The sequence below is a fragment of the Thunnus thynnus genome, chromosome 7 (assembly GCF_963924715.1).
Source record: "Thunnus thynnus chromosome 7, fThuThy2.1, whole genome shotgun sequence".
NCBI lineage: Eukaryota > Metazoa > Chordata > Actinopteri > Scombriformes > Scombridae > Thunnus > Thunnus thynnus.
Genome location: NC_089523.1, coordinates 6,137,190 through 6,149,642, shown reverse-complemented (window position 1 = coordinate 6,149,642; position 12,453 = coordinate 6,137,190). Strand labels below are relative to the sequence as shown.

General features: G+C 40.2%; 1 protein-coding gene across 3 annotated transcripts in view; it reads right to left on the bottom strand.

Annotated features, from left to right (window-relative positions):
- LOC137185691 (chloride channel protein 2-like) overlaps positions 1-12,453 on the bottom strand; it is a 161,569-nt gene that overhangs the window by 97,193 nt on the left and 51,923 nt on the right. For 2 of the 3 annotated variants that reach the window (XM_067593993.1, XM_067593995.1), the window contains exon 3: positions 122-172. The exons of the other annotated variant lie outside the window; for it this stretch is intronic. In XM_067593993.1, coding sequence (XP_067450094.1) covers positions 122-172 — 51 coding nt within the window. The remainder of the gene's footprint in view (positions 1-121; positions 173-12,453) is intronic. 3 annotated transcript variants of the gene reach the window in all.

The following is a 12,453-nucleotide window of genomic DNA, read 5'->3' as shown; positions in this document are numbered from 1 at the left end:
GAGTAGTAGTGCGGCTGTATTAGCTGTAGCAGAGTTGAGGGTGTAAGGATTGATGGGTAGTTGGTAGTTCAACGGGCAGACTGGGAATAATAATTCAGATGTTTTTTGTTTGCATGTTTACCAGAGATAAAGTCCTGGGCTGGGGCTTCCAGAACATACGGGTACCCTGACCCTGGAGGACAGATAGACCACATGACATAGTTAAACACAAGCATGTATGTGTGTTTTGAAAAATGGATTCAAACCCACAATCCATCTTTCATTTTAAACAAGTTTCCCTTCCTTCAATGTAAAAAAAAGGGGGAAAAATCTCCCTCTTTATCCATTTTTCTATGCAACATTATTAGTTTGTGATCGATGTTGGCCCTGTGTAAAGTCAGCAGCACGACAAATAAACGAGCAGCCGAGGGGAGAGGGGAAGAGCGACGAAGGAGTGATGGTAGAATGCAAACTTTCCGACAGAGAGGGATAAGTGTTGGAAGAGTGGTGATGGGATGGAAAAGAGGAGGAGGAGGAGGAGGAGGAGGGGGTTTATCAGTGATAAAGAGGAAGAAAATAAGACAGAAAAAGGAGGAAATATGAAAAGGAGAGGAGGAAATAAGACACCGGTAGTTTAATAAGTGTCGATAATGAATGATTTAGCACTCATGAGGTTGACTTTGATGGCATGATCACATTGGGGCAAACACACACTATTGTTGTATTAATGAACGACTAAGTGAGATTTTAATTTTTTGAAATTGACCATTAAACCATCCCTGAATTGCAAATGGAAGCAGGACTATCAAGATTAGAATTTGTACACATCTAAACAGTGTGCATGGGGCTCTAACAACAGCTATGCTCGGCACGGTTGTCATAGCCATTATATGAGGGTGGGACAAGTTACGACCACTTTTTTAAATGATTAGATTAGACTCGCCTACTTTAACTATGTTTTTACCATGTCAAAAATCAGTGCATCAGTCTATCCACTCTAAGCTATTTTCAGAACGCTTGTTTATTGAGATAATGCCCAAATCAATGAAATTCCATACCATGTTTTAACCCAGGTAGATTCTCATATAGCACACACACACAAGCACGCTGCTAACACTAGGTAGGAAGAGGGAAAGCACGACAGGAAAGAGGAAAGTGAGAGGGCAAATGAGTTTAAAAGAGAAGGAAAGAAAGGGATGAAATGAAGAGGTAAAGAAGGAACAAGTGAAGTAAGCCAAGAAAAAAAGGGATGAAGGGGACTAATGAAGAAAACAATGAAGGAGGTACAAAGGCAGAGAGGAGCTATAGCTGGGCACAGGACCCCTGATAATTGTGTGAGGTTAGGAAATGTATTAAATAAAAGACAGAAAAAGCTTCAACCCACTTAAGTCATTGTTAGTGTTTGATTGTGTCACATTCATTTCAATATTTCATGAGATGTGTTGAATTTTAAGTTATTTGCCATTTGAAATGTTAGCAAATATGTATTTTTAGCCAGAAAAAAGTTAACTAACTTTGGATTTGCTCACACCACACTCCTCAAACCTATGACACATATAAATTCAAGATGGCAGATGGTTGTTATATTGATACCTTTTGTCATGAAATGCTGTCCTAAATATTTATGTGGAGTGCTTCTCGGTAGCAGTGTTATGTGCAAAAAAATGTGTGTAAACAAAGCCACCAAGATAACTGGCTAACAACATAATCTAGCTTTGAGACACAGGCCTCAGGTCCTGCTGATTCCTCATAGTAGTAGAGTTTATTGGAGAATGCACAGGGGCACTTAGACCACAGTTGTTCTCTCCACTTTGATTTGATAACATTAAAGAAATTCATTTAACAGAAATTGCAATTGCATGAAAGCATAAAGACATCCTGAAGTTTAAATAAACAATGAGTGGTTATCATTAAAGACGGCTCTGAATTAGTCATTGAATCAATTTCTGTGCTTTTAACTTTTTAATATCTTTAAATATGAGATCCGGGGCCAACCACTTCCTCTGGATGAAATTAAAATATGTATCCATAATTCTTCTCATGCTAGTATAGCTGGATAAAAATCAAACCACCTGTTAAAAGACAGGATACAGAAAATGAAATCTATTCTTAAAAACGTTCTGGGTACTACTGTACATTATTATGCAACGTTGCAGGTTACTTTAGAGAAATACCTGTTGAGGACTGGAACATCCACCCTGTGGGAACCAAGACGTTAGTATATCAAGAGTTTAACGCAACGAAGGCAGCTCGTCCTGCCCTCCTCATATTCTTTTCACTTCAAAGGTAAAGCACACTGTTTGAAAATACAGATGTTAATTAAAGCAAATCTCACCACTGAGTTCCTTGTCTATGTATTATTCCCTCTAGAAAGCATAGAGCACGCAGGTTTATGTCAGGACGAATAACATTTCACCTATCATGCCGTACCATAAAAGTGTGTACTAGCTCAACCATGCGATACACAAATAATGCCATTTCTTATTTCCATCTCTTCTACATGTGTCACCAGCTAGCAGCTAGCAGACTTTTAGCCTGTGACATGGAGCTTTAGCCTCGATCTTTTTAGCATTAGGCTATACATATCATCATTTGCATATTTAAGACAATTTTTCCATGGTTTCCATTTTAAAATTATAAATGTGATGGAGACTTTAAAATGTTGGTTTTCAACCAACTCAGAGTCTTAGCGTTAGCATTAGGTTATGCTAGTTACGGTTGATAAATCTGCTGTTGATAGTTATCATTTCATCCGACAAAATCCACAGTTGTTGGCTAGGATTGACAAGCAGCTTTAGTTTACGTCTGTGTAAAAAAAGAAAAAAAAAATTTAAATTACTGAGAATTTCTATGGTAAATCCTTAACATCATTGTAAACTGCATATGTGCCGTGCGAGAACGGGAAGCTTGACGTCATAGCAGACGTAACTAAAGAGGCTGTGGTGCGAATGGTCAAATATCTATTTTCATGCCAAAATATCTCAGTGGATTCTTCAGGGTTAAAAATATGTGTTAAAAGAACTTTTGCATATATCACAAGACTAACATTATAGCAATAAAATAATCAAACAATATCATATCCATCATATCAAAGGACAATCCCAACTGAATGATATTGAACTTTAAAAAGAACAAAATGGACAATCTGATAGATTTGCATAACAAACGCAAAAACTCAATGACTGAAACAAACAGTCATTTAATGTACAAATGAAAGGATGAAAAGTGTTCTGCTCTCATCCAGGATTGGATACATATCTGTAAAGTATGGAAAAATGTGTGTGTGTGTGTGTGTGTGTTGTGGATTGGCTCTGGGCTCACTGATGATTAGAGAGTAATAACTCAGAACATGGGGCTCAGATGGATAGAGAGAGAGATACACCAACACACACACACTCATGCTTCAGATTATACCCAGTAGAGAAGAGGGGGCGGAGGAGGAGGAGGTGATGGATTGCAGGCAGAGAGAGAAGTGAAGAGAGCTGAGTGGTATGAAAGGATGGAGAGGAAGCGGAGGAGATGAGAGGTCAGAGGACTGAAGGAGGAAGGAAAGAACAATAGGAGGAGATTGAGGGGGAAAGTTGAAAAGAGAGAGAAAAGGGAAAAGAAAATGAGGGATGGAGGAAAAGGAGAAGAGAGAGAGGAGATAGGAGAGGAAACAAGGACATGGGGATAACAAGATCGGACAAGAGGACAGAAGAATAAAGAAGGAATTGTTAAAAAAACAGCAAGTACTTAAAACCAGACAGCAGAAAAGATCAAGGAGGATCGAAACATAGAAATACAAAAAGCATCAAAGTAACCAAGAAAGTAGGACGCCGACTTCTCTGAGGCCTTTGGTGTTTAATAACCATCGATTTTACAGTGAGAGGAGCCAGCCATAAAAGCCACATGTTGATATCACAATCCAAACACATAAAAATTAATGGCAGCATTAATAAAACTTTGGCCTGAGCCTAAGTGCTGTCCGCTTACAGCTGCAGTAAAGACTGTCAGAAACACATAGCTAATTGATGAGTATATATGCACTTGATAAATGCAGCACCTCCATGGACAGGTTCAAATCAAACCACAGTTAATTCAGAAATAAATCTGCTTTTACTGTATCTACCCACTGACTCAGTCATTTGTATAAAAGTGGATATTACTGCAGTATGATCTCAAGACGGTGACCACGTAACAAATAGACCATTAAAAGTGAGAATCTGTTTCAGAGTGGTGAATCAAAGTGGTTTTCCACTTCCATTTTATTTCCCTCCCATTTCTTTACTGATTTATCATATCGCTTGACGCACACTCCACCCTCTTCCTCCTCTCAACATTCTGGCCGAAGCCTGAATTCCCCTGCTCTCCCCCATTCTTCACCCACACCGTCTCGCATTTTGTCAAAATCATTCAATAGGTGATGAGATACTCAACCTGGGTGCCGCATTACTCTTTAAAATGGCTCCCAGCAGATTTAGAGACTTGATGACTTTGGCAACCCTTTGAGTCCCTCTCAGTGACAGTATCGCTGCTGGAAAAAGACGGCTCGTCAACCTCTTACCCCACTGCCAAGAGAGAAGACAAGTATGTCTACAGAGGGAGGTCACGGAAACCTGTCATCATGCAAACTGAATAACGGGACTGGAATAGGTTTCACTCTCTCTCTCTACACTGAGCGACCTCTCAGTGTTCCCATCTAAAGTTTTGCAACTGTGGTGTGGCTAGTTTATGTATTTAGATTGCACACTTTTGGAAACATATATCTCAGTAACAACTAAACTCACCCATATTTTCTAAATGTAATATAAGATAATGATAATGACAGGACAATGCGCTGAGTTATGCTTATGTTCTTGTAACATTAGACCCATTTGTTCATAGTAAAAATCTGATAGAGAAAGCTGGCCTTTACTTTAGTCCATTTGATACATAAACATTACTTAATATATATTTTTATTATTAAAAAGACAAGAACATATCAGTGTTTGTCTCTCTTGATGAAGAACGACACTGGATACTGCATCATCCTTCAGCTGAAGCACGGCCCACACTGTGCTCCAGCTCTTATTGCACTGATGGAACTCAACGTCCCTGTTTGGCAACAATTCCTTCCCCGGCTGTACGCTGGAATTACCACAAAACCACTCCTGAAGAAATCTGGCACCCAGGGACAGGTGTATGAATATTAAATATGATGTCACCATTTTAATGTTCGCAGCAATTGGTGTTATGGGTGCCATCTTGGCTCAACCTGGGATGACAAAATCAATGTAAGCTAACACTGTGGGTAGTGACCATTCTCTCTGCTGACACACACATTGGACCTGCGCCACAACCTCTATAATAAAGGCAATGGACAACAGCGGTCCAAGATCACCACACACACACACACACACACACACACACACACACACACACACACACACACACACACACAATCTGCTCGAATGACACTGAATCAAATATTGATCAGTGGCCTAAGTCTCCTTGGTTACTTGATATATTAAAGTGAAAGTTCACTCTCTCATCCACGCAAACACACACACGCCCCATCAACCACACAAGCAGTAATGGTTAAACGCTGCGTGTGTGTGTGTGTATGCGTGTGCGTGTCATTTGTGCTACTTCCTGGACTTGGTTGGCAGCTGAATGTGAATGACGTCCGAACACCTCCGCAGTGCATCAGCGTGGTGCCCAACACACACACGGGCAGGACATACACTCACGTGGCTCACGTATATGTATTTGAAAACGTGTGTGTGTGTTTTGGTGAGTGCATGCAAACGGTGAGCAGCATGTGTTCTTCAATCAAGCGCCAGGTTAATGTTGCCCATTCACTGCACGAGCTGTTGATTTGTTAAATGCAGTCCAATCATGCAGTCTCCAGTACATGACCTTCATCACAGCTAAAATATGGAAACTTTAAAGTGAGTAAATTGGCTACAGGTTGGACATGTGAAAGAGGTATGCGCTTTGTGTTTTGTGTAATGAGATCTTCGTGGTGGGAACATTATCATGTCAGTGGGTGCATAAGTGGATATTATGTATGGGTACTTCAGATTAAGGGATCCACGTGTAAAAACTCGTGACTGCTTTGTCACGTTGTTTATCAGATGCAGTGAGCTGATTCATACACTGCTTGGCATATTGTATCACCTTTTTTTATTTTATTACTTTATTCAAAGCAGAAATGATTAATTGATTTCCACAAAATTAGACTGATCAACAATCAACCAGCTTTATATTGATTAAATCAAGTAATTGTTTCTGCTCTAAACATCTCAGGCACAAAAAAAGTTTTTATGTATAAGATGGCAGCAAAAAAACACTAAAATAAATACACTCAAAAAAAGGGTTTGCTTCTCTTCTCTGTTTTATTTCCTTGTAAAAAAAATTATACTTTTGAGTACTGAATGATTTAGATGGGGAAAAAAAAAAAAAAAAAAAAAAAAAAATCAATATTTGATAACATAACCTAGAATTCTGGGAAATCGTGATGGGCAATTTTCAGTTTCCTGACATTTTATAGACCAAATGATTAATTGGTTGATAAAAAAAAAAAAAAAAGTCAACAGATTTATCGATATTGAAAATGACTAATCAGCTACAGACCTGGATGCATCAGCATAGAAGACTTCAAAGAAGAGTCAGCCACACTGGAGGCTCTGTGAGGCAGCACTTAGGCACAGCATTGCTTTGAGCAAAATGCCAACATCAGCATGCTAACAAGCTGCTGTTCAGCAGATATAATGTTTGCCATGTTCACCATCTTAGTTTGGTGTGTTGGTATGCTAACATTAGCTATTTTCTTCTAAACACAAAGTATTGCTGAGGCTGAGGGAATAAGTTTTGTTAAGATTTGCTCATAAACCAAAGTATTGGACAAACTGAAATTTTGATCTGATGAGGGTGTGAGAGGAAAAGTCAGGGAATCATCAAAGTTATTACAACTGATCCTAAAGAAGGCCATGAATGTGTATACCAAATTCCATGGTAATCCATCCAATAGTTTCACTCAAAGCCAAACCTCATGGTGGCGCTAGATGATCACCAATTTCATTAGGATTCATCCTCTGGGGACCATGAATGTCTGCACTAAATCTTGTGGCAATCCATCTATTACATGTCGAGATATTTCACTGAATAAATGAAAACTTTGACCTGTTGGTGGCGCTAGAGGAAAAGTCAGAGGTTCATCAGAGTCTTTAAGATTCCTTATCTGGGCATCTGGGTACCTGTACCACATTTAATGGCAATCAATACAGTTGTTGAGATATTTCAGTCTGGACCAAAGTGGCAGACCAACCAACAAACAAACATTGCATCTCTGAGCCATGCCGCTAGCGTGGATAAAAGTTGTTCAAACGGACATAGATCAATAACTGCATATATTGCATTTCTGGCTACATGATAAATTAAGTCAAATATTATTAATGTTTTGGTCTTCATCATCCCATGCCTGATATTTTACCTGTTAGCTATACAGTGGCATTTTCTTCAGTGGCAGATAGCCGCTTGCTGTTGCTGGAAACAGGGTTGATGGTGAATTTGTACAACCAAAACAACAAGCTAAGAGAGGCTAAAAAGCTCCATAGAGGTGAGGGGAACTGCAGAGATGGGTGATAATTCTCTGTGGGTTCTTTACCACAAGCGATCATTTTAACATTACAGGCAGTCATTTGACTCATATTTAAAAAGTATTGATTAGTGGCATTTATTCATTAAGTGTTAAACAAGTGTTACTGGTATGATTATTGATGAAGAGGCAGACAGCAAAGACAGCAGTGAATCTTTTAACTGTTGTCCTTCACCTAAAACGCTACACCTGACAGCTGAAACTGTCTGACAGATTTAAGACAACATCCAAGACAGACTGAGAAAGAAGAGAAAGTGTTTTCCTTCCATTTTTTTACCCTTCCCTTTCTCTCTTCAACTAATCCCTTCATTCTTCCTCAATTTCTGCTGGTTTATTCATTATTGGTTGATTCATTTATTATTCTAGTTTACCTAAGAGGATGGATGTATTTGGTTGTTTACTTGGTATTGTTGTTGTTTTTCTGTCCAATAAAGGTGATTCAAAATTTTAATTCTGGATGTGTTTTGCTAATCCTTGCTAAATAGCTGTGACAACACATCAGAAGGAATTAGCAGGCTGGGAAAACACGTTTTTTGCATGATCACACACCTGCAGGTGCACTCGTATGCACCTACAGTATGAGTGCCCACACAAATACACACAGGTGCAAGCAAAACAACACGAGCCTGCACCCCACGCAGGTCGCCAAAGCAGCAGCAGCATGGAAAGTGTCATTGGTTAACGAGTATCAAAGTGTACATGTGTGCGTTGGTGTGCGTTTTTGTGTGTGTGTCCTGTGACAAATGTGTCCATTTCACACCTCAACCTGCCATCAGCCTATCAGGTGATTTTCTGCTCTGCCATTTCTGTCCAGCTTTTCCACTACCAATGGAGGATGAGTGGAGGAACATAGAAAGGAGTGAAAGAGAAAAAGAAAGAAGGAGAGGAGGAGAGGGAAAGTATGGGAAGAGGAGAGGAGAGGAGAGGGAAAAGAGGGAGGTGGAGATGAGAGGAAGACAGAACAGAAGTGAAGAGAAGAAGAAATGATAAAAGAAGAGAGGTAGGAAAGGGAGAGTACAGTATGTGAGCAACTGTTGGTCGCTAGGTGCCTGCCGGTCACCATAGCAACATGCGGCGCCATGCTGAGCTCCTGCTGACATCACACCTGTTGAAGCAAAACGCTGTGCGTGTGTATGAGTGTGTGTGTGTGTGTGTGTCTTGGAACCAATTAAATGACATAGCGGTGCAGGTGGACAGAAGAAGAGAAACAGAGGGAGAGAGACGGGGGGGAAGAAAAAGGAAAAAGACAGCTGTGTATATTTCATCACATCGTGGATGCAGCTGCTTGCACCGTGTGTGTGTGTGTGTGTGTATGTGTGTGTGTGTGTGTGAGAGAGAGAGACCCTTCTGGGATGCTGGGAGCCCATGTGGGAGCCTGTGACATCAGCACAGAGAGTGAATGACAGTAGCCTGAAGCCTGACTGTTCCTACACACACACACACACACACACACACACACGTGCTGTTACAAAAGCTAGAGGTGACCCCCCTCTTCACCCGCTTCCCACAGCAACAGAGACAAAGAAAGAAAGATTGAGATGGAGAGATAAAAATAGATATTTCATTATCTGAACGTTTCTCTATTGTTATAAGACGAGAACTTTATCTTTTGTAGCTCATTAGACAAATGAATGCCTGACGCTGACTTGAACTGAGAAAGGGATAGCAAAACACAGAGAAAAAGAAACTGAAAGGAAAAAAGAGCCGATGGGGTTGATGTAGATTTGCTTTGGCAAGTCCTATTAGATCACTAAGTCACATCTGTGGATAAATAAAGCTTGACTGGGATTTGAATTGGTGCATCACTGTGAGTTACCTTGTAATGCTGCACTGTGTGTGCGTGCGTGCTTGTGTCAAGGCAAGTTCCTCTTGTCAGCTGAATATTTTATGTCCGTTCTCATGGCTGAGCTCTTTTAACAGAATTCGTTATACTGCCCACATGCACAAGTACAAACACACACACGCGTAATGAAATCACACTGCTTGTGTAATCTTTACCTTTTAACCCTGTCCGGTGCAGGGATTCAATTTAAAATGGTCAACCTCAAATTAGACGCAGTATCTTTATGCCACGAACCATTAGAGCACAATAACACACAGGAAATTCTATTGTTTCACATTTGATGATCCAATTGAATGAAATTACTTTGGTGGCGACATAAGAAAATTACATTATGGTTAACCTTACCTAACCCGCCGTTTAAACTGAATATGAAGTGGCAGAAAATAAAAAATGGATTAAAAGGGAAAAAATATACAAATATTTGCATAAGTCCATTTGATGCACCGTGAACAGGCAGGCTGACTGAGGCTGAGAAGATGCTCCCTGACATCCAGAGATTACACACCTGAGAACAAGCACACACAAACACACACACACAAACACAACTAAGAGGATGAGAGGGGTGCCAGCATCACACTTCCTCTCTGGGGTCTTCCTGTTTTATACTGTTTGCTCCCCTTTTCCTCTCTTCCATCTTCTCAGCATCATTCTGAATGTGCTGCTGTGAAGCTCAATGCTGCACCCTGCTGGTCAGCCAGAACAACAACAGGCTTTCCCCAAGGACTTTACTGGGTGGTTGAACAGGCAACAGTCAGTGAAAACACCGTATGTTAATTCTTGTGGCACTTGTTTTCCAGTTTATGCGCTCCAAATGGAAGCATTGTGGGCACGAAAACACATTCAGCTTTGCTGCTCTCAGTTGCCAGTTTCCCCCTTGTGATGCCAGAATGCTTTACTCCATGTATTTATTTGTACCCTTGTAATCTTGTCAAAACCCTGATAAACAGCAGTGCCATTCTTGTATTAACCCAATTCAAAACTGCAATCATTATCTAGTTGTAGGTTTAGGTCTTATGATCCCAGCTTTTATAGAGTCTGACTGGACTGAAAAGGGAATGTGCTGAGTGAGTATTTAGAGAACGTAAGGTGTTTGGGTGACCTGACCTGGCAGGTTGATCAAAGTGCTCCCTGAAAAGTGGATGCATTTCATTGCTGAAAATAGTTGGCAATCCTTGTTAACTTTTTAGATATTTTTAGCCCTGTTAGCTAAAAATACACAGAGCTCTATAGATGATGATGCCAACTGGTCACTCCCTCTGTTAGTTTATCAAACCGCTTTCTTTTGTTTGGGTGAAAGGAGCATCATTGTAGATGCCAACTCAGATAAAATGCTCTTTCAACATGGCCAAACACAGCAGGGAGTCCCGTATAAAAAGCTTCAAACAATCAAGTGAACATCAGTGACCATAGTATTCAGTTCCCTGTGGTGTTTGTATTCCTGAGATTGTTTACTATAGATAGCATGGAAGGCTGCATTATTATTGGCCGATCCATTTTTCCAATCATAAACATAAAGACAGTTCAGTGGTCCAATTTGTGTTATATATATCCAATTTGGTGAAAACTGTGACCTGACATCATCTAAAAACAGGGTCACTGAAAACTAGCATGTGCAAAGATGATTATGTGTGTCAAGCGGATACATTTTGTTTTTCATTCTCCCCAAATATTCTTAATTAAAAAGTTGTAAATGGCAATTACTCTCTTTTTAACGCTCAGACAATTTCATCAAGATTTGATAAACCATGAGGTCAGATTACAGTAATTACAATCACTGAAGCATTAGGTCACGACTCACGAGGGCACACAACAAAGCTGCACAACAAATCTTGATTCCCAACTGGTGGATCAGCTGCAGGTAGAAAACTGCAGGTAAAGCAACTTTATGAAAGTAACTCAAGGATTACCAGTCCACCATAAATGTCAAATTTACTTAATTATGCTACTCTGATTGTTTGATCATGGGAAAATGTCCAGCAAAAAAGATCCACTCAGCATTTCCACAGACTTGAAAAGGCCAAAGGTGCCCTGGCAGAGGATCCACACCGGGTTCTGCCTCATAAGGGATGATGGATGTGAAATATTGCTGGAGGGGCAGAACCGTTCAAGCCTTAAAAGTCACCAGTTCAAAGAAAAAATAAATAAATAAATCAAATAGGCTTTAAATATCTGGGTATCAAGATTACCCCACACAGTACCCTCCATTTTTGAGGCCACTTTTGCCTCACAAGTAGCTAACATGAAGTCAGACTTTCAGCGTTGGAGCAGTCTGCTGCTTCACTCTCACAAAAAGTGCAATACATTAAGATGAAAATCTCACCTGAGTTTCTGTAAGTTTTTCAATGACTTCCTCAATTTCTACCCAAGTCTTATTAGGGGGTTCCTAGAATGAGTAATGCTATTTTACAGAGACCAAGAAACTGTGGCAGTCTCGCACTCCCTAATTTTATGCGCTATTATACTGGGCCGCCAACATACAAAAACGTATTTACAGGTTATAAAAACCCTGAGACTAACAAGTGTAGCCCAGAGGTGCAATTATGCCACTCATAATTCCTGTCTGCACTGGTTTGTTCCTCTCTCCCTCTATCTCCCTCCATGTCCACTTTAAAGATATGGATACAGTTCCACCATTATTTTAAGTGTCCTCAGTGTGGAATCTGGGGCCTATTAGCAATACCCACTTATAGTATTTACTCCCTCCATTTTGGACTCAACCTTTACTCTCTGGAGCAGAGTGAGTATCAATCGCTTTAAAGACCTCACGATGGTGATATGTCTACTTTATGTCTCAAATTTAGTCTGCCATGTTCAAACTTGTTTCGTTATCTTCAAGTCCGTCACTTCCTAGTTTGATTCCTTACCAGGCCAACTCAAGAACCATTATGGGAGAGCCTTTTTAAGCTATCTTCTACTCAGAGGGGGTTTATATTTCCAAGTCAAAGTCCAGATGGGAGGGGGAACTGGGAATGGAACTGACAGAGGACTGGTGGGACGTGACATTAGATAG